Source organism: Hippocampus comes, unplaced genomic scaffold (genome assembly GCF_001891065.2).
Source record: "Hippocampus comes isolate QL1 unplaced genomic scaffold, H_comes_QL1_v1.1 scaffold214, whole genome shotgun sequence".
In the NCBI taxonomy this organism is placed as follows: Eukaryota; Metazoa; Chordata; class Actinopteri; order Syngnathiformes; family Syngnathidae; genus Hippocampus; species Hippocampus comes.
Window position 1 is genome coordinate 441394 of NW_017804875.1, and position 22146 is coordinate 463539.

Consider the following 22146-nt stretch of genomic DNA (forward strand, 5'->3'; position numbering starts at 1 on the left):
GATCAACAAAGAACATTTTATTTCTTATTCTACAAATAACTGTCTACATGTGCCTAAAGTTTTGATTATTAGCATGTGTGTACCCCTCAAGATCCACCAAAAAAGTCTCGAGAGCCCATACCGGTAAAAAACAACAACAAAAAAAAAGTCTACCATGGAATTTGAAACAGCAGACAAAGACACTGCAGTTTACAGCAAGGCTATACTATTCAATTCCATTGATGTTTTCTGTCGATCTAATGCAAGTAATTGAATGTCATGTGGTTATATTGCACACAGATTGTCAAAGTTTTAGACTTTGCACCTCACTTCCATCGACGAATACACACTGGACTCTATTCGTTTCTCATAGAATCAGAGGAAACAACGGATTGTTGTGTTTGTCAGTTTATTAAAAAGATCCACAGTAGTTCAGTTTGGCACCAACCATTACAAAAAAACAAAGTGTACAACCCTGAAATAACATTGAACAAAATGCCTGAATAAAAAGGGATAAATTAAAAAAAAACAAACAAACAAAACAAAACAAGAAAAGCAAACAATTGAGAAATGAAAATACATCTCAGCTCAAAATAACGGTGACATTTTCAAACAACAAATTCAACCTTTTCCTTTTTGGTCAGTCACCTTTTGAGTTTTTAACTCAGCTTTACATAAGGAGGAAAATGGAGTGAGTGTGCTGTAGACGAGCAAGGTGTGGGGTGGCGTTTCATCGCATCTCACAAGTAGCAGTGCGTATCTTTTTGAGAGAAAGTTTGGTTCTTGGCATTCTTGAATATTTACCACGGTTAGACATTCCTATCTTCTTCATTGCAAAGCCAACATAGAGTTTTGGAATACACTCACAGAGACAAACTAAACGTTGAGCCTTTGGGACTCAGTGGAACATTTTTGTGACTTTAAGATACGAATACAAATATAGTAGAAAAAGACCTGGTGCAACAGTACTGTGTCATCTTTGAATGCGTTTCATCTACGTCTGTATAGTTGTGTGTCAAAAAGGATTCCAATGCAAAAAATGTCTGCTGTGACTGAAGAACCGGCACAAAAATGTCATCTGGATCTTTTTTTGGAAAAAAAAAAAACTAAGCACCAAGGTTTGGTGGAAATAGTCCGAAGGCGCTAATGTGGTGAAGGCACGGTTGTGATAGAAACGTCTAATTTTAGTGACAAGAGGAGGTGTCCTTCTTGAAGTGGTCGCCATGCTGGAAGGCGTCTGAGTTCTTCATTTTGCCATTCACTACTTTGAGGGGCTTTGAGCATCTGCGAGCAGTTCGGGACTCAAGCATTCAATTGGACAGTGGATGTTCTGAAACAGGAGAAGAAAAGTGGGCGGGACATACACAGTATGTTTATCTTCAGTAGAGAAATGTTTATGTGTTACAAAAAGTAACATGACTGAAAAAAACGCAATTGACTGCTACTTGGAACTGTTCATAATTCCCTCCACTTTGTCCGAGGCCCCGATTCTAGCTGAAGAGCAACCGCCTCAAAAAAAAAAAAGTTCAGCGCTTTGAGCGGGCTTTTCCTGACTTTTCTTTGATTGCAATGATGATCATATTTTAATACCAACCAGTTTGCGTTGAGCGTTTTCTCTGTAGCGATCGAAGACATCGGAGTGGACAGGCTGAAGCAGGTCAGCATCCACGTGGGTCTGCCCCCCTGGCCTCCTGCAGTTTTCGCAACGCCACCCCTGCGATTGTTAACGTGAATCAGTCGACAAATCACGTGGCTCGCGCAAGCTTGAGGCTTCACTTTCCATATGCGCAAGAATACACACTTCATTTCACCCTTTCGTGCACCCTGTAACCTGATCACATGAGTGGCGCTGGCCACTCGGAAACCCACCTGTTGACCGCCGTAGCAGGTGCAGGTGCAAATGGCTCCCAAGTATTCTTTCTGCCACTGGTTTCCAACGCGGTACATTTTGCCGTCATCGTAACATGTGGAATCATCTGTTTGTTAAAAAAAGTTGCAGGTCTGATGCATTTTACGACGACAAACATTGAGCTCATATTCCGAGTTCACGCCTGCGCTTGCGCGCCTTCTGTGTCCACACTCACGGGGTTCGCATTTAAATTCTCCTTTGCCGTTGCCCAGGCAGGTGCAGCTCATCATGTGACCGTTCTCGGCGTGGCGATCCCATTTCTCGCCGATGCGGTAATTGTTGCCACTGTCGTGGCACCACTCTGAAGGAGAGAGAGGTGGCGGGAAAAGATGCGGCGAGAGGATGAAAAAAATGAAGACAGAAATGGAGCTGTATGTTTCAAAATGTGGGGAGATAAAAAGCGCAGACATGAATTTTGACTGTGGAGAATACGGTGACGATTCGCTGGTTCCAGCTGGTTTGCGGATGGACGATGAACTTGGGTTTTGATATCATGCTAGCTGTTTGGACAATGCAAACAACTGAAGGGAGATTGTGGCTGTGTTAGCTTAGCCTAGCCTAGCTTAGCTTTGCTGTCTGCCCTCTTTCATAAAAATGTCATTTTTACACACTGAGGCAGAGCATAGCTTTTTAGGAATTTATAATACGCAGTAGGAACGTTCTCTCCTCTGGGAAGATTTTGTCTGACGGCGCTAAACTTTGAACGTGGTGCTGAAGGAAAGATCAATCAAAACCAAATGAATTGGATCACGTTTTCATGAACTGAAGTCCCTTTTTTTTTCTTTCCTTATAAATTCCTCATCGGTTAAATCACATAGAATATTCAAATTCCATGGCGTGCTTCCTGTTAGCAAAGCATGCTGGGGTGCGTGTTAATAAGCCACTCACTGGATGAATCACACCTAAAATGGCCGCTGCCCAGACCCAGACAGCGGCACCACAGCTTGAAGCCCGTCTCGGACATGCGCTCCCATTCCGAGCCCACCTCGTGGTATGTGTGCGTGAAGGTGTCGTAGCACACGTCGCGGTGGGTGGAAATGGGGATGTCACCTGGAACTAAGAGGAAACCAAGAACCGCACGTTACATTCTGACTTAATGGCATCATGCGTAGAGGGAAATTCAATGAGCATATACATTTATGGACTGTACTGTACCTGCATTGCCTACGGTGACAACTTCCTCCAGAACCTTCTCTTTAGCCCCGCCCCTCATGGCTTCCACAACCACATTATAGGAGGCTCCAGATGTCAGCCCAATCAGAGTGGCACTGTTCGAGGTGCCAGGAAGACGCATCTGTGGAGAAGGTGCAATCAGTCATCCCTGCCTCATAGACCTTTGCAGAAATGTTTGGAAACAATCGGCACCTTGGAAAAAAAAGCAGTTGGCTACGTCTGACCAGCTGACTTGAAACTACAACCGAATCTGGTTGCGTTTAGGGTTTTGCTGCCAGATACGCCCCCAAAGTTATTTTTTTCCCCCAATTTCCATGATCATCTTCTTTTTGACTCACACTTCTCACATGAAACGGCGCCATTTCACTTGTTTTCTCAATCGTTCTGCCCGGGCCGGATGATGTAGGGGTTTACTAGATTCTTGCAGCCCGGAAGTACATGTGACCTCACGCCATGGTCTCAAATTGAAATTGGGTACCTGAAAGCCTCTTTCCTCCATGTGTGTAATTGGATTACACGACACCTCATACTCTGAGGTGTGCGGGATGGGCTGCCAAGAGATGGTCGTGACGGTCTGCGCTTCTTGGGGCAATTCAGTCTCATTGTCGGGGAAACCAAACCCAAGGCCCGGCAGAGGTGTTTCGCTCACCTGCCCGATGAAAGGAAAACAGCGATTGAGGTCACAGCTTGTGGACTTCAGAATGAAGCGTAGCTGTTTTGTTGGTGAATAACACACCTTAACCAAGGGCACTCTGTTTCCATCAGGGCCTGCCACGGGAATGTAGACGAGAGGTTCTCTGAGAATTGGTCTTTGGCCTTCTTTGGGTCCACCTCGGGGGCCGTAAAGTCCATTGTTGGGACCGAGGTTCTGATACTCTGTGTAGATGTGCTGACCCTGCTGTCCTGGTCGGTTCTGCCCACTTGTGCCGGCCAAGTGGACATGGTTGGAGTCAAAGCTGAATGCATTTAAAAAAAAAAAAAAACGGGGTTTGAGAGAGCTACGCAGCAGCTAGTTATTCGACGGCGTGTTGTGTGTATGATCCTCCACATTCGTACATCTTGTCATTGAAGGGCTCTGGGACGTCCAATATGTCTGTGGTGGGTCGGTGAGAAACAGGAAGCTGAGGCAGCTCGGGGACCAGGATAGAATGACTCAGAGCTGGCTCTGGTTGAGCACAATAAGAAAAATAAAGTCAACAGAACAAACAAAAATGTACATTGCGCATCCAATTCCGTTTTATTGCAGGCGGGGTTTGCGCAGTCGTCCAAGCCAAACAGCGGGAAATCCAACAAATCTATCCTTTGACCACGTGTAGAGGCATCACAATAACCGATTGCAAACTTTGCTCCTGGCTTGCCGCCAATAACGCGATGGCGGAATAATTTCCGCTCAACTTGAGTTCGCATGTGTCGTGGCATCGACAAGTGCAGGTGGGCGAGTCCAGTACTTACGGGTTCTGGCTTTGCCCACGAGAGGGATGCTTCTCAAAGTATTTTGCAGGGCGACAATCTTAATGACGTATTCCGTTCCCGGTTTCAGACCTGCGAGCAGACGTTTGAGATAATATTTGTCCTCCGTCCTAGAATCTTTCCATTTGTTTGTGTGAGTTCAAGTGGACTCACTCTCCCCTACTCACCGTTGATGATGGCGTAGGTCTGGCTGGAGTGAGGCCTGGGGATGACTTCTTGAGGCAAACCACCGGGCTGCTCATAGGTTACAAAATAGCCGCTAACGCCCGGGCTGCGGGATCGCTCCCATGAGAAGGAAATGCTGCTGGGGTTCAGCGAAGTGAACTGGATATTGGTGGGAGGGTTGACCACCGGTTTGGCTGTAGAAGATCACGATCATGCCATGTCATGTGTGTTCCACTCGCTATTACATCATTTTATTTTGGTTCAAGTCAAACACTATTCTTGAGTGAAGCTACAGAATGATGCGTGATGCTTACCTGTGGACGCGGTGAGTGTAAGAGGTGCACTGCGGCCATTTCCTTTCAGCGTATAGATGTTAATCTTATAAGTGGTACCAGGCTCCAGACCTGTCGTGTGGAAATCGGCATATGAAGAACCAATTTGTGTACCGGTATTTTTAATAGTGCCGCTATGGATCAGAGGTCAGGATTACTCTCCAATGCTGTATGCGCATATCTAACAACTAACATCCGGGCACCTGTGATGGTATACGAGCGCGAGTCGCCGCCGATGGTCCTCTGAATTGGCGTGAAGGTGGTAGAGGTAGTGGGAGTGGCCTCAACCAGGAAGCCCGAGATGGCATCCGTCTTGGAGCGCCAGGTCAGCGTAATGGTGGAGTCGTTGACGTCGGTGATGCGCACGCGACGAGGGGGGCTGATATCTTATGGAAAAATCAGGTCAGAGAGAAGAAAGACGCTAAGTTTTCTCGGCTCGGGATAATCACGAGAATGTGTTTGTTTTGTTTTGTTTATGGTTGACATAAGACAGGAACTTTAGACGGCAACGGATGCTGTTCATCCAGCTTTGAAAATGTGTTTATTTTTATTGGCCTGAGACAATGTTTTGGACAAAACTCACTCTCCAGTGTGGTAACCTCTCCTTGGATAGGCCTACTGGTCAGGGAGTTTTTCAAGGCGTACACATGAACGTCATAAGTCGTTGCAACCTTGGAGAAAAGAGAAGTCGTAACATTAAAGTCAGATTTGACACTGTTAACGAATGGACATCACGACGGCTTTGAACGTAGCGCATGTGCAAAATTAACTCTTACTTTTTACATGCATGAAACAGTATTGCAGTCTGAAAGTATTATTCAATGACAATTCTCGACTCCTAAAGCTTTCCTTTTGAGTAGACATTCACCATGAGTCCAGTGACGTGGGCCTTTGTCGTGTCCGGGGCCAGATTCATCTCCTTGGTGGGTCCGCTCTTGTTTTTAGGGTTCACAACAACACGGTAGCCCGTGAGGCCCGTCTGGCCCGTTATTCTGTTTTCTTGACCCGGCACGGCCCAGTGCATGGTGAAGGAAGTGGGGCCAACCTGGGAGAACTGGAGGTTGGTGGGGGGCGAGAGCCCTGTGTCGAAAGAGTGGCAAAACGGTGTCAGCTAGAGAGACGCGGAAGACGAGTTTTCGGAATGAATCATGGGAGATGGTCTTCAATTTCATTCCGATACGGGTCAACAAAACAACTGAAAACCCACCAAAATGGACACGGTGGAACAGAAGTTTCACACGCAGACTTGAAACCGAAACCCTCCGGTATATTTAATCTCCAAACACATTCCGTGGCTTCTGAACGCAAATAATGAAAGTCTCCCCACCTGTAGCTTGCGTTCCAACCAATGCTGTGCTGGCTGTGTCGTCATGCAGGGCGATGACCTTCACGGTGTATTCAGTGCCGGGTTGCAGGCCATAGATGATGGCGGACTCGGCATCTCCTCTAGGGGAAGGGCGCAGCTCTCTTTCACCCTCCTCAGAACTGGAATACAAGACCCGGTAAGCCGTAACAATTCCATCGGGACTGTCCCAGTTAATCCGTAAAGAAGTGGAGTCGATGTCCGAGAAGGTCAGGTCCTTGGGACGGTCTACATCTAAAAATGAGACGGGGTGGGGGGAGGGGAAAGTGTTCAAATGCTGACATATGCTGTAAAATAGCAGGAAAACGGCAGTTCTTTCGCAGTCTTACTTGTGAGAGCATTCACCACGAGCGGAGAACTCTCTCCATCTTGTCCTAGAGCATAAACACTAAAAGTGTACTCCACTGTTGGCATCAGGCCCGAGAAAGTCATCTCTGTTTGGTCTGGATGAGCAAAAGCGGGAAGGGAAACGGCAACATTATTTCGAGCTAGTCGATTTCACCCCAAAACCAAAAAAAAAAAAAAAAAAGAAGAATGTGCCATTACCCGGAGCCACGACTTCCGTGAAAGATGAGCCCTGTCCGTTTCTGGGGACTCCGGTCACCCTGTAGCCCTTGATCGGGCCCTGAGCGGGGCTCCACCTCACGGTGACGCTGTTGTCGTTAACGTCCATCACCTTCATGTCAGAAGGGGAGTCGACTCCTGAAAGGACGAAGAATGAAAGCGTGATGAGGATGCGATCCATGTCAGAAGAAGGCTAGAAACCTTAGTTGTTTGGTACCAGCAATGCAGATTTGTACAAGCGTGCGTGCGTGCCGCCTTACCTGTCCTGTGTGTGACGTAGATGGGAGTGCTGGATGCAGGGCTGTCTCCTCGGCCAGTGACCGCATAGACGGTGATCGTGTAGTCGGTACCAGGCTGCAGGTTGGAGATTGTCGTCGTGGACTGAGAGCCCGGAACGGTGAACTCCTTCGGATTACTGTGGCCCCCTGAATAAGGTGACAGAAATGGCGATGAGAAGATTTGACTGGCAAGTTACGCACGTACTGACGTTTTGACAGTTGAGTTAAACTTGAGTTCGGTTAAGTGTTTTCATCTCCAAAGTACGGGATGCAAAGGGGGACAAACATAAGAGTGGAGGACATAAATCCACTGGTCACAAAGCTAATCTTGAAGCAGAAATCATAAACATCCCTACCGACAATGATCTTATTTTAATGATCTCTTTTTCATTGTTGATCATGTTCATATATCATCGGCAAACTGGTTTTTAAAGTCAGTGTCAATCGACCTGTTTCGCCATGAGTGATCCTGTAGTAGCGCACGGTGACGGGAGGGGAATCCCATCGGATGGTGATGCTGGTGGGAGTGGAGTCGAGAACTTCCAGGTCTGTAGGAGCATCGGAAACTGGAGAAAAAGCATCAAAACAGCTCAAGTCAAGCGATCAAATACAATCTCAGCGCCATATAATGAGAACGACGTGATTTCATACGGGTCTTCTGATGGCCACTAAGCGGCAGGCTCTCCTGTGTCCCGCTGACAGCGTAAACGTTAACCAGGTAATCGGTATCGGGAGCCAGTCCTGTCAGGGTGAAGTGGTTTCTAGAAGGAGGTAGCCTCTCGTCCTTGGTTCTTCCACCGCTGGTCATCTGGTAACGAATGCGGTAGCCCGTGATTTTGCTCTGCGGGGCAAGCCAGTGAATGGTGAAGGAGGTGGTGAAGATCTCAGAGAAGCGCAGAGCAACCGGAGAATCCAGAGCTGAGGACGGTCGGGAGAGACACAATTCTGTCAATACCAAAACGGTATTACCGCTTCAATTCAAAGAAACTGTCAATGTGAAGAGGAGATGTGACAGACTGAAACGCAAAAGGGTCAAATAACTCACTGGTTTTGTGGGTACCGACGAGAGGCGAGCTCTCTCTCTGCTCGTAAACACACACCACGCTCACCAGATACTCTGTGTTTGGCAGCAAATCTGTCCAGAGAGGAAAACAATGTTGAAAATGCTTTCCATTGTGCGGTTTTCAAATGCTGGATAATTATTGCTTTGGCTCCAACGTACTCCTCAACACAACATTGTTCATTGTGCCCTCGACACTGGTTTCTGTCAGCTCCTCATCGTTGTCAATGGGATGGTACCTAGAGAAAAGAGAGAGGACCACTAATGACATGTTGAGGACATAGTGTACAATTAGTCTTAAACCGATGACAAAACAACAACAAAAGAAACGTGCGTAACGCTTCTAGACACAAATCTTTGAATTCGCTTTACCGAATGTTAAGTACATTTAATGTTCAAACCTAATGAGGAAGTTGTTGATGTCTGCCCTGTTGGGGACGCGCGGTGAGACCCATGTGACCTCCATAAGGTCCGGTCCTACCTGACCAAAGCCCAGATCAGTGGGAGCCGGCACAGCTACAGAAGACAGAAGAAAAACGAGATCTCGTATTGGTTCTCATTACATTGACTTAAAGCCATAAAAGGTGTTGTGAATGCTCTTGCTCACAAGTCTGTTGCGTGACCGTCGTGGGTTCGCTCTCTCCGTTCTCCGTCACGGTAATCACGCTAATGTCATAGTCGATACCGGGTTCCAAGCCGTAAACCGTATAATGTCCGGTCGTGGGCATAACCGTATCTTGGAAGATGGGCACGCTCTCGCCCGCCGCCATCACCGTGATTCTGTAACCAGTGATGGCTGTGGTGTTGAGTGGAGACCAGCGAAGACTGATCGTGGTGTCGCTAACGTCGTCGAAGCTGAGGTCCGTTAACTGTGGGACCTCTGTGACAGGATGGTTGAAGTGCGGAGGGGGGGGGCGACAACAAGAAACCACAAAAAGAACACCAGACAAACAAAAGATAGAGTCCAGAAAAAGGGAAGAGGTTGATCGTGAGGGCCAGAAAGTGGGTGAGTCAAAAGATGAAAAGACAAAAAAGAGGCAGTGGTCAAGGAAAGAGCCAAGAACGGTCAACTTCCAGTATAGCGAGATATGTATTAACCATATCACACCAATGGAAGATATTTGTTGCTGCCCTTTGAATAATATGCAGTGCTTAAATTTATTAAACCACCTTATATATAAACTAGGCATAGGCCGGTCTCAGATTCTGACTGTAGAGCCGCGAGCAAAAATACCGCGGTTTGACGGTATTGCACCAATCGAAATGTATTCTTTTGAAATAACTTTTTTTTTTTTTCCATTGACGGCACTCGATAGGTACATTGGTAAACATAGAAAGAAAATAAACAAAAGTTCTCCCCTCCTCCACTTTGGGAACTCACGTGAAAGCAGAAAGCAACTGATGCTAGCCATGCTAGTTAGCTAGTTATCTGCCTTGGTGGCAAGTGGAGTTCAGAGATGCTAACTTTGGTAGCTGGTTGCAAACATGAACTTCAAGATAGCTGTTTTAAGGTGAGCTTGCATTTTTCGGAGAGCGATGGGTGGTCCTCTCGCGGTTCAGATATCATATTGGAAATATTTCCTCATGAAACCGCCACCAGTCATGAGCCCACTTTGTCATATTATTCCTTGACCAAGCTGTGGTACTTGATGAATTCCCAAAAGAGCCAATTTGCGCACTGACAGCTCAGAAATAAAATACTGTTTTCACATAACACCGGTGATGAAAAGCTTTAGTTTTTTAAAATTGCCATATACCTTGAAACCTGTAACCTGCCCATGCCTAATCGAGCCTATCTGGCATCATGCCGCGCTTGAATTCAGACTCTTTCAATTTCAACACGTAGAACCATTAAAAGCGACCTTCCTTGCAATGGATGGTGGTCTAGTAAATTTCTTAATCACTGTATATTACATCATTAAAGCATTATCAGTCACTTGTCCACAGGAAATCCTTCATCCATAATCAGGATTTGTGTCACAAAACAGTCGGTACTGTTTGGCGTCATGATACGGGCAAGTTTAGTTAGTTTAGAATAGCATTGTAGCTGGTATCCGTTCATTGTTGAAAGGTAATATCAAACGCATTACCTTTCAATTTGATATAATAAAAGCTTTGCTCGACAAAAGGGGATAAAATAACCGGAAGGACCCATGACTCGCATTGAAAATGTGTACAAATCAAAGTTGTGCTTCACCTGACTCCCACGTTCAATACTCGTCCCCATTGCGACTAAGACTCACCGGGAGTGATGGTTGTTGATATCGGAACACTTTCCATGCCATCCTTCACGGTAAAAACGCTGATGTTGTACTCCACTCCTGGACTGAGGTTCTCAAGGGTGCAGGAGTTCTCGCCAGCCTGCACAAATTCCTCCACGCTGTTGCCTTGCTGCCCATTGGTGGGAGCGCATGTCACTCGATAGCCAGTGATGTCTTGGGGTGGAAGAAAGAGGCAGTGGATGAACATTTTTTGGAAGGTTTATCGGAGTAACGTAATCATTTTTCTTCATGCCCCCAATTTTTTTTGTGTGTGTGTGTGTACCTGGTGTACTTGCTCCATTCCACTGAACTGTAATATCTCCGGTGCCTGAGTTCGAGTCCAGGTGCAGCTCAGTGGGAGGCGGCAGAGCTGGTGAGAAAAATTCTATCAATCATAAAGTAAAGAAGGAAGACAGAGAATCCAATATTCAGTGACTTCCACTCACGTGTGATGACACGGCGCGTGATGGGGCTTCCTTGTTCTTTGCCGTTAATCACCGGTTGCACGCTGTAGGTGTATTCCACTCCGGGAGTCAGACCGGATACGTAAATGCTCCCCGAATCTGAGGTCACGTCTCTGGGGGCTTCTCCGCCCTGACTGGGGCGCACTGTCAACTGAGATAAATGAACGCACGGGTCAACACGGCACAGAAAAGCCACAGACGTGCGCTGGTGTACAGGAGGCAAAGGTCAGAGGCCAATGTTTTCCCAAGAATACGGACGGAGTGCAGAGCATTCTCATCACTCGTTTGACATATTTGGACTAATCTGATCATTCCCAGAAGTCTGGAGTTCCAGTGTTACTAAAGGGACATCTTGCTCAATTTTCCTGCCCGTAATGGAAGCCTTTTTTCACTCTGTTGCCTTGACTTACAAGTTTCATTTGTTTCGGAACTCAAAAACACATCTCAAATCATCTTTACCCATCGAAAGCTCCGCATTGTGCCCGTTCTAGCACATGAAATGAGGCTAATATGCATACCTTGTAGCTGACGCGTGGCACAGGAGTCCAAGAGATTATAATAGAGGTGTCAGTAACGTCGGTGCTGAAGTGGGGAGCGTTACCCATCGGTGGGTCTACAAACACAAAAAGCATGTGGGAGTCAATTCTCGGGTCATTTTTCCCTTCGCTGAAACGTTTTGACCCAAGAAATGCGCTTTGCAATCGCGATCATAGTACTCACTAGTGGTAAAGACGGCTCTCTCTCCTTCACTCAGCGTGTTGTCTTGCTCCGAGTGCAGCGTAGCAGTGTAGACTGTATCTGGTTTCAGGTTGAGGAGGGTGTACTGGGTGAGCCGGGCCGGCAGGCGTAGCTGCTTCGGGTTGGAGCCCTCGACGTTGAGGAAGAGACGGTAGCCGCTAATTTTGGCTCGTGGAGCGAACCACAGAATCACAGCGCTGTCCTCGGTCACGTTGGCGAAATGGATATCTGTTGGAGCATCTGGCTCTGCAAAAAAGAGGTGTCGAGGCCGTTCAGGTTTTGAGAATTATTAGTCAAAGCGTAATCACGAGACACGATCGTGGACGAAGGTGTCTGAACACCTCTTATTTTGTATTCTTTATATTTGTCAACTGAAATCCAACCTGCTACGGCAGATGTCTTAGTCCCCTCCTCCCATTGTCTTAACAAGACATTCTGGACAATTACATCAATCAATTTTGTGGGAACTGTTTCTGTTTTCAACATGGCAGTCCCCCAGTGCCCAAAAATCGGGCCAAAAGATTTGATTGGATCTATGTGGAAGTACAGGTAGTCGAATGCCACATTTGCTCCCATTTTCGGTTCCTTCCGCTGGAATGCCTCCTTGTCCCAATACCTTTGTCCCGCCCGTTGTTTCAAATGTGTGCTTTGAGCGAAACGTGTCCTACTCACTTGTGGTGTGCTCCCCAATCAGCGGGATGCTCTCCTCTCCATTGTGAATCGTGTACACATTGAAGCGGTACAGCGTTCCGGGCTGGAGGTGGGTCACTTCCATGTAAGAGTTTTGGCTGACCGGTAGAGTCATCTCTCTCTGAGGAGAGCCAGACTCGTCCATTGGGACCACGGTGACCCGGTAACCTGAAACGTCGCTGGCTGGCCCTGACCAGGTCAGAACTATTTTCTTATCTGATACCTCGTAAAACTGCAGGTCTGTTGGGGAGGCGACTTCCTCTGCGGACAGGGAAAAGACACCTGGTGTTAGGTTTACATTCTTGAAGAAGACAGAATCTTTTTGGGGGCTTGTAAAATGAACCTGATATCCTTCTAATCTTGAATAAAATCTTATTACAACTTGGTTCAAGCAAATAGGAGGTTCAAATGAGATGAAGACTAAGGATTGGCTCTAAACAATCAACAAATGTAACAAAAACCACATCACAATTTGTCCACTTCCCCTTCGAGCATCTGGAATAACAGATTGAGATTCCAAACATGGCGCTGCACTCTCAACCAGGTCCAACATCTTTATTCCATCGCACAGGTTATGCAAACACACTCGCACATATGCATTTCTAGCATCTGCCTGACCGGGCCAACCACATGTTGGACCTGGCGGAGTGGAAATTTTGTCCTACTTCTTGTCAATCAGAACAAAAGTCCACCGGCTGTGAAGTCTGTGACGTCACTTTTCCACAGAAAAAAAAAAACGGTTTCAAATGTACTGCGTTAGGTCGAGGAAACATAAATAATAAAGGTGGCTGGAAGGTTTCCAAACTGAGACATAAATAGGTCACACGATTCACTGGTGTGCTGGGTGATTTGAAGTCAGGCTCCCTTCGTCCCCGTGAAGTGAAAAGCCAAAGCGGGCTCCTTGCAGGAGCCATTCTTACTGTGACTTTTAAGGCTTTAAAATCACCAAGCCAAAGCTCATTCTTCGCCATGGCACCCATTCAGTTACCTGGCAGTGGATCCCCAGCAGTGTTGACCTGGACAAAAATGGGCTCGCTCTCCAAGCTGTCCTCCACTGCGTAGATGCTAATATTGTACAATTTCCCTGGCCGTAGGTCACTCAGCGTCACGGAGGTTGCTGTATCAGGGAGGGTCAGCTCGGTGCTTTCGCCTTCTATGGATGGCGTGTAGACGACTCGATAGCCTGCGTCAAAGGAAAAATAGGCACAAGTGTCGGTGTCGTCCAGAGGGGGAGATCATGTGCGATGAATCAACTAGGAGTTGCCGTACCGGTGATGGGAGCCAGTGGTTTATCCCAACTAATCACAATCGAGGTTTCTCCAATATCCTCCACTTCATGTTCAGCGGGGGCATCAGGAGCTGGAACACGGAACAAATGTTGCGTAAGATCTTTTCTTTTGCTTTCAAGAACATTCAAAACGATTCCGCAAGTACTCCAAAAAGACGCCTCAGATGAGATACGATTTTCGGGGACTGTAGGTCCAAGTATGCACTCACCGGTGGTTTGCGAAGTGGAAAGAATGAGGTTGTCCTCTCCAGCATCAGTCACTTCGTAGACGTTGACTGTGTACTTCCTCCCTGGTAGCAGCTCATTAATGTTCACCGATGTAGCTGTACGGGGAAGGTCTAGTCGGAATATACAAAAACACGTGGTGAACAAAAAGAAACCAAAGCGCTTGATTATTTTGTGGCATATGTATTGCTAACCAAGTTGAGAGTTGGTGTAAGCTACTTACCCAGAACCACTGGCTCCCCAGCGCTCTGTCCCTGCTCGTTGAGTTCATACTCTACTCTAAAACCAGAGACCGTGTCGGAGGCAGAGACCCAAGAGATGACGAAGCTACTGGAGGTGATTTCCGTCACCGACTCGGAGGTGTCCACCACAGGTGGGGGTTGTGTGGTCTCGCCTTGTGATGTAGCCACTGTGAGAGGGGCAGAAGAAAAAAAGTGTCAAAAATGTCAACGGCAAAAACTGGCGTGACAATATCTACCCATTTGTGAAGAATGGTCTTTTGCCCATTGATCGGATTCACACGGCAAGACCTGGACTCTCTCGACTCACATGATCCATAATGTGTGGTGAAGTCAAAGCGCGTGATCTCCTGCCGTCCAAACCGCAACACGCTGATCAGCTGACCTTCGTATGTGATGCCCGGTTTCAATCCGGAAATGGTGTAGGAGTTCAGATGACCGGGGATCATCACCTCCCTCCATGCACTATTGCTGTTTTTCTTTCCAAAGGAAAACAAGAAAGTGCTCCAAATGTTTGCACCATGGCGGCAATGCCAGAGATCCTATCTGAATGTCAGACTCACCACTCTCCATTTGAGAATGTATTGGGCGATGTGAGCAGAGGGTGGGGCGTTCCATTGAATGGGGTGGGAGTTGGGTTGGTTGCCAGATTCCGTTATGATCACCTGGACAGGACGCTGACCGCCTAGGAAAGATGGCAGGAACACAAGAGTGCAGAAAACAGGCCTGTCAAAATTTTGATAACGTGACAGAAATTCAAAGGGCAAGATCATCCAAGTTTCAATATGATGCGGTCAAATATCAGCTTACTTGTCGACACAAGACCTCACTGACCTCCTCTGCAAAAAGGTATGCAGTAAGAATTTCTTCCAGGCAAAAAAAAAAACAAAAAAAAACCCAAACCTTAAAATAGCATGGAACTGTCAGATTCCAGCCTGGACCTCAGCAGCCATACGGGAGAAGCCTCAACTATCTTGCTCTGCTATTTACGCCTTTCTAACATCGACTCAATGACCAGGAATAGAAAAAAAAAGACTGCGGTACAGTCTACTGATTCTTTGACCTCACATGTTTTTGATGAATTGACTCAACTTTCTATTTCAAACTCATCTGGAGCCAGATTATTTTTTATCTTGTGCAACCAACCACATGACAAAATAAAATGGAGTACATTCGACACACGACGTTTTTCAGTGGAATTCAGATTAAAGTCCGTACGGCCAAAACAATTGTTTTGGGATAACGATAACATGAACTCATGCGATTCTGTCCAAGTTGTTTCCTGCCTGTCATTCAAAGTTAGCTGGGAAATGCTCTTGCTCACCCGCAACCCCAACGAGGACGAGAGCTATAGAAACACATGAAGCTTCTTGACCACGTTCTCGCACCCAATGGTCAAATTGCTCAACACGGTCGAAACAGCAGCTGAGAACGGACCTGCGATGCATTTGTTAGGATTCCACATCATAATGGCCACGGAGCAAATGATTATTTATCTCCTGGGTGTTGAAAGGGCACACCCATCACAAGTATGTCAAAGCGCACTGATACGAAACATTTTCAAACCGCTGAGGTTTGCTGCCTTGTGCCGAAAAACCATTCACCATCTGCCCCCCATCTGTGCAAACAATTTTCCCCGATCGCCTGGAAAACCTTGAAGTGCGATCGTTTTCTTGGTGGCTGACGGCAGTTCCGATTTTAAAAGCCTATTACGTCATCGGTGTCGAAGTCACATCTGTGATTTACTGTACATTCGAGAAGCAGAAGGAGTCAAGGAAGAAGCCTAACACGTTTCCTGTTTGGGAAACTAAAAGAAGAGAAGGTATCATGCCATCTTACAACCGAAGCCATGTGGCGCGCAGACCCGACATAAGATCCGTTGATCGCAACTGGTAGCTTCAATAAAGAACTGAGGCTGCTGACCACTTTTCCAAACGGCGGACCTGTAATCAGGGTTTCCGAGTAAGTGGCTCGGTTAACCTGACGTCCTCGCAGATACACGGACCTCAAAAACAAATCTGGGACCAATGAAAGGCTGTCGCACAGCCACAGGCCACTGACGAGTAGAGGGTGGATTCCCACACATCACATTAGTCAATGCTCTTCGCATTGAATGTCATGTATATACGATACATACAAATGGCACAAATTTATTCGTGTGCTATGCTATATAACTGCTCCTGTATGCTTTATCTTTTTTTAAATACAGTAAACGTGTTTCATTTACTTACAATAAAATGTAATTGGTCTATTGAACTAATAAAAAAAAAAAAACTACCAAAGAGTGAGTTCCATTCCAGTTAAAAGAGCAATGAAAGCGAATAAGCCTTTTAAAGGATCTTATCATAAAGGAGCTGAGTGAGCATTCCCATTGGGCTTTTGCTTTTGTTTTTTTATTTATTTATTTATTTTTTTTTATACCTTTTATGGTTGTATGCTGACTTAGAGCCCAGACTTCACTCTCACTTTTAAAATCTAGCCATATTGTATGGCACACCCAAGCGCACACACACACACACACACACACTCACACCACAGCTAGTTGCCATTACGGCCAGTTACAGCTGGAACGTGCCTTACATTGTTTTTTTTTTTTTTTTTTTTATCCCTCATCAACCTGCTTAACCCAGAGTAAATGCTCCATAAAGTATACCTCCTAGAATTTTCTGATTTTTGGCGAACGCTAATGTTCATAAATTAGTAGTCCACCTTTGCGGCAAACAGCGTGTGATGAGGCACTGCTTAACCCGAACTAAAACTCTTTTCATGTTGGTTTACATTCGAAATAATCAAGAAAATCTGCGAATGTGAAATCGTCCTTTGAGAGATGTACATTTCGTGGTGTGTCTGTGTGAGACGCTCTTGCACGCTGTACAGCTGTGGAAACGGCAAGGGGAAGTGCCGCATGCTCGCTGGAACAAAGGCTCCAAATGTGTGTGTGAGTGTGTGTTTGTGTGTGTGTGTCTGGGGTGTGGGGTTGCATTGGAGTAACTCACACGCCACCAATCTCATTCTCTCACACATCAAAGTCAAGGGCCCCCACCTTTTAAATGTAATTTATGACACTTCTCACTTCCAATGTGAGTATGCCATCAATATTACCTTTACAAAAATATAAGGCCCAGTTCGGATTGACAGTCAGAGAGATATTTCCATGGTAATACTAATTTACTGCGGTGGAGAATGGGTCTAGCTAGCATCATTTAACTCCACAGGGAGCTAATGAAACACGTCTCAGGATGATGCACTGCAGTTCTATCCAACTGTTAGACTACAACCGCAACTTTGACACCATTTTTAGAATTTTAAATGATCACCACTCTTGACAGGATCAGTCAAGAATGAGCATTCACCACGAAATTAGCCATGCCACTCATAAGTATCTTACCAGGATAGGACTGCTGGGGTTCGCAGCTGAGCTCTCCGATGCTGTTACCATAGCAATAGCACTTGTACATGATTCCATGGATGACTTTGTCCCAAGACTCGCCAATCTGGTAGAAGGCTCTTGTCTCTGGCTCCTGGCACTGGTCTGCAGGCAGGTACATCAAAACAGGGTTGGAATAATGGTTTGGAAATTTCAATGGACCTTCCACTGAGACTTTTTTTTTTTTTTTAACATGAGGCGCCAGGGGGATTCAGTGCAGCTCCGTCTAAAAGTGCTCGAAAGAATCACTGCCTCGGCACAGTTCAGTTGTATTTAACTTTAAAGCTTATTACATTGGAGATTTTGTTTAAGACCTGTTAAAAATGTATTTTAGTGCATTTAACTTTTATGTGCAATATATTTTGATCAAGCTATGATTTACGTTGTTTAATTTTGTTTGTATACACGTGGGCCCAATCCGCTGGGCTAACGTCTACATTTCCTCTTGTCCATTTTGCATTCCTTAAACTTTTGCGAGAGAACTTCAGCCCACCAATAGCATCGCACTTCCAGCGGCCACGCCCCTGTCCAAAACAGGTGCAGTTCATCATATAGCCTTCTTCATGCTGCTTGGTGAAGGTCTGGTTCACCTCATAGGTCAGAGTATCCACAATACACTGGTCTGAAAAGAAAAAAAAAAAAGTCAAAAATGCCAAATGAAACGTCTTTCACGGCTGGCGAACATCTGGCGTGCGTGTGTAGCGCAGGTGCAACTGGAATCCCGCAATGCGCAGGTGTGAGTACACAGTTTTAACCTTGTTGACATGCAGCTCATTATACATCACCCACGACCTTTCAACTTGTCACTCAATATGCGATATCAATACTGCTCTCCGGTATCCCAACACACAGAGAGGCCCCATTTCCAGCCACACAGCGCATACCTTTAAGTTGGGAGTAGGCGACACAGCTCCATTCCCCTCGGCCATTGCCCACACAAGTACAGCGCATCATGTGACCCAAAACGTCGTGGCGTTTGTCCCACTGGTCCCCCACGCGGTACATGACCCCTTCGCTGGTTGTGCACACTTCTTCATGGGCTGGAAGACACGAGTGAAAATCAGGACGTTGATGAGCCGAGTAGGGACCGAAGAGCATCTATGTCGTAACGACCAAAAAACAGAAACATCTGTCCTGTGTGCCTTTTTGGGAATGATTGTGTGTTCAACATGTGGCCTACATTAAATAGAGATAGTCCAAAAGTATGCTCGCGTTGACTACGTGCATTTTTATGCTTTATGCTTATGCTGTATGATGTTCACGACTGCGCTATTTTTCGTAAAGTGAGCGTCATGTGCCATAAAAACAGTTTTCCGCAGGTTCAAAGTATTGTTGCTAAAGGCAGTGTGATGGTTCAAATGGAAATACCGTACCAACAATCCGGTTGAAGAACACAATTGGTGATTTTTGCGTGGGATCTCTCAAATTTACAAATCAGTTTGTTGTTAAAAATCGATTGTCTGTTCCATCTGCGTGGCCTTCACTTGTGATCACAAGTGGTCATTAAAACTAGCTGGAAACACTCCCGCGCGCTGCGGGACAGTTCAGTCGTGTTCAGGCGCATCGCAGGATGCTGGTGTGCTATCTAAAAATCCGACCGTGGAAGGCGTTGCGCCGGAATTGTTTGGTTCAGTCTAAACAAGCAACACTATGGTATCGTGTCAGCGGGAGGAGATCGTACATCTGCTGCGTTGGAATGCAGCCATGAGATAGACCTGCAATGAGTCCACACCACCTGGCCTCTGAAGGGGTTTTGGTTTGTTTTTGTTTAGATTGCTTCTCCAGAAAAGTGTGCACCACTTTTGGTTTAAATTGAATTACACAAGGCACGTCAAGGTACCCTTTCTATGTGGTAAAAAAAAAAAAATAAACAGGCTGGGACTGTGACTGGAAGGCTACGTTTAAGTACATGGAGGGATTCAGATGAACTCCAATGTAAGGTTCAATGCTCCTGTGGGGGCCAAGTCCAGACTTTTCAGATTGGGGATATGCACATTATTCATCATGGTTCTGACTTTCAGTGTATGGAGTCAAAACGAGAGAGCATTTGACGCAAATTGTTCCTGATGGCTACAAACTGTTTCCAAAAGACCACATGGCTGACAGAGCGTTAACCTTTTCAACAAGTGCCACAGACCCCCCCCCCAAAAAAAAGTGGGGGTGTCGAGCCTCTTTTAAACCATCCGCCATTAACATCTCAATTACAATGTTTATTTTGACAGTCTTTGTTAAGTCATTAAAGTCTGAATCAAAGGCCCCCTGGAGCTCGAAGGCAACCTAACCCCCCCCCACACACACACTCTCTTAAAACCATGACGGGCTGTTTTCTTAACAACTGGCTGCAGGCCAAACTTGGGCCCCGAGATTTATTCATATGAAAATAAAACACTGAATTGAATTATCATATGATCCAATTGAGAGGAGGGCAACGTTGATTGGCTGCGTCTTTACAAAATGAGATGATAACAAAAATGAAGGGATTACATAACACAAAGTTCTCCACAATGTTACCTCACTGTTGCAGATGTTTCCAGTGTCTCCCGTCCACATTTTACTGTCTGCTGCCAGACTCTTTTTTTCTTTTCTTTCTTTTTTTTATCTCTCATCTGCCAACTTTGAAGTCCAAGATGCTTTTGATGCAGGCTCGTTCTCCAAAGATTTGTTGGAGGATAGCACTCAAAAGATTTGTTTGGGATTCACTCTCCTTGCTATCAGCGGATATTGTTTCACCCAGACGAAACGTTTGTCGAAAGATTTTTAGTCATGGGACTCAAGTTGATACGTATGTTACCTAACTCAGCCGGTTGGCAACTTTCATTTGACGCGCCGCTCACATCATCGGGACCATTTCTTTAGTACTTCACAGACGTTAGCGTCAATACCCCCCCTGGTGTTTCACTGCCTTCAGCACCTCTTGTTGCCTGCAGAGGTCTAACTGGCACCAATTCAACAAAACAACACTTCCCTTACAAGCCAAATGACTTCAATTTGCCTGGGGCGAGGTGTCGGAGCTGAAAACAAGATTCAGCCAAGTCCTTTTAACTCCACCCTGTTACGAGCTTACAAGCTAATTGAGTTACCCGTCACCTTTTTCAGACGGCTAGGAGAAATGTTGATCGTCTGGGAGCATGATTGGGAATTAGACTTTCGCTGTTTTCTGTGGCTAAAGTATTGAGAAGATGGACTGTACATTTAGGAACAATAACCACAGTGATACGCATGTGTTATGATTTTAAGAAACATATGTGGCTTGCAGGTATGATTTACAATGGCTCGTTGTCTGCGAGACACGTTAAAAGATGTCTTTCATTGCCTTTGTTTCGCCGCGATGAAGCGAATCCAGCCCCAACGGCTGGATTTGCTTCTCTTTCAGGTTGCACTCCAACTTACCAGCCATGGGGCAGAATCCAAAGCGCTGTTCCCCGTCATAGTCTGTTGTAGTGCCGCACCACTTCATGCCATCTCGGCGTCCGTCGGCAGTGCAGTCGGTGTAATTCCGGCCGTTGTACAAGTAGGGGAATTGGCACAGAGCGCCGTTTGAATTGCCGCCCCTCGTTGCCACGATTACTGGGAAAGGAGACAGCAAAATTTCCAGTTGCTCCAAAATACTGCATTTTTGGCAGTTGCAATGCCGGCTCACCATTCTTTTCTGTACAGAAAGAATACTTTTGGTCCGTCTCAAAGTCAGACGAGATGGAACACCACAACTGTCCATCAGCACGTCCGTCGGAGGTGCAAGCGTGGTAAGTCTTGCCCTTGTAGACAAAGGGGAATACACAAGGCTGACCTCCCGAGTTGCCCCCATACACTGGAGCCGGGCCATCTGGATGAAAACACAACCGTGTGACATTGTTGTTTGAGTGAATTCTGAGATTTGTTGACAGTTGAGCGGAGGCGTGGTTTTCGTACATTCAGTGTTCAGACGCGGCCACAGCGATTGAGAGTGCCTTGATTTTTTTTTTTCACGATTTTGAAGCCTCATTTTATATACTAGGTGATTTTTTTTTAATTCAATCGAATTCAGTCGTGCATTCTCTGTGGTGTGTCACATTTACAAGACGTGTTGAGTTTCACTTTACAAGGACTTGAAACTCCAATTTAGAAATGACAGCTTGGTTCATATGACTGAAGAGCAAAACTTACCCCACTGCTCACAGCTGACGCCATTGCCCAAACAGGTACACATCATCTGTTTGGTTCCTTGACTCCTAAGCCAGCGCTGGCCAACAAAATAGGACAGTCCAGAGTCGGTGCGACAGGGTCCTTCTTGCGGAAGCTCAGGCATGGGGGCAGGTTGGTAAACGGCAGGCTGAATATTAGTGATCACGCGAGAGCCGGTGCCTGAAATAGGACGTGGGAATTAGGTCAGGGGGCAAGAAACCATGTTAGGACCGTCTTTTATTCACTTAAATGATTTTTGGAGAGAACACGGAGCTTTTGTTTCAATATCTTGAAGCACATTTTTCCCAGACTGACTTTCTCCTGACTTTAGTTTCGTTTTTTTTTTTTTTTTTTTTTTTT

At 46.0% G+C, this 22146-nt stretch overlaps 1 protein-coding gene across 1 annotated transcript in view; it reads right to left on the reverse strand.

Annotated features, from left to right (window-relative positions):
- Window positions 1–373: 373 nt before the first annotated feature.
- The window catches only part of fn1a (fibronectin 1a), a 25306-nt gene continuing 3533 nt past the window's right edge, over window positions 374–22146 (reverse strand). The window contains exons 7-49 of the mRNA XM_019880331.1: window positions 21769–21966; window positions 21266–21448; window positions 21016–21192; window positions 18510–18665; window positions 18119–18247; window positions 17587–17730; window positions 14762–14883; window positions 14509–14677; window positions 14183–14368; window positions 13944–14072; window positions 13716–13805; window positions 13435–13629; window positions 12429–12707; window positions 11739–12002; window positions 11537–11631; window positions 11001–11169; window positions 10838–10924; window positions 10537–10728; window positions 8901–9173; window positions 8695–8809; window positions 8456–8532; window positions 8279–8368; window positions 7885–8151; window positions 7683–7799; window positions 7216–7380; window positions 6938–7093; window positions 6721–6834; window positions 6356–6625; window positions 5897–6108; window positions 5612–5699; window positions 5232–5414; window positions 5011–5100; window positions 4699–4890; window positions 4514–4603; window positions 4118–4226; window positions 3798–4017; window positions 3540–3710; window positions 3044–3182; window positions 2777–2944; window positions 2064–2189; window positions 1849–1955; window positions 1574–1693; window positions 374–1309 (exon numbers count right to left, since the gene is read on the reverse strand). Coding sequence (XP_019735890.1) covers window positions 1241–1309; window positions 1574–1693; window positions 1849–1955; window positions 2064–2189; window positions 2777–2944; window positions 3044–3182; window positions 3540–3710; window positions 3798–4017; window positions 4118–4226; window positions 4514–4603; window positions 4699–4890; window positions 5011–5100; window positions 5232–5414; window positions 5612–5699; window positions 5897–6108; window positions 6356–6625; window positions 6721–6834; window positions 6938–7093; window positions 7216–7380; window positions 7683–7799; window positions 7885–8151; window positions 8279–8368; window positions 8456–8532; window positions 8695–8809; window positions 8901–9173; window positions 10537–10728; window positions 10838–10924; window positions 11001–11169; window positions 11537–11631; window positions 11739–12002; window positions 12429–12707; window positions 13435–13629; window positions 13716–13805; window positions 13944–14072; window positions 14183–14368; window positions 14509–14677; window positions 14762–14883; window positions 17587–17730; window positions 18119–18247; window positions 18510–18665; window positions 21016–21192; window positions 21266–21448; window positions 21769–21966 — 6692 coding nt within the window. The 3' untranslated portion in view covers window positions 374–1240. The remainder of the gene's footprint in view (window positions 1310–1573; window positions 1694–1848; window positions 1956–2063; window positions 2190–2776; window positions 2945–3043; window positions 3183–3539; window positions 3711–3797; window positions 4018–4117; window positions 4227–4513; window positions 4604–4698; window positions 4891–5010; window positions 5101–5231; window positions 5415–5611; window positions 5700–5896; window positions 6109–6355; window positions 6626–6720; window positions 6835–6937; window positions 7094–7215; window positions 7381–7682; window positions 7800–7884; window positions 8152–8278; window positions 8369–8455; window positions 8533–8694; window positions 8810–8900; window positions 9174–10536; window positions 10729–10837; window positions 10925–11000; window positions 11170–11536; window positions 11632–11738; window positions 12003–12428; window positions 12708–13434; window positions 13630–13715; window positions 13806–13943; window positions 14073–14182; window positions 14369–14508; window positions 14678–14761; window positions 14884–17586; window positions 17731–18118; window positions 18248–18509; window positions 18666–21015; window positions 21193–21265; window positions 21449–21768; window positions 21967–22146) is intronic.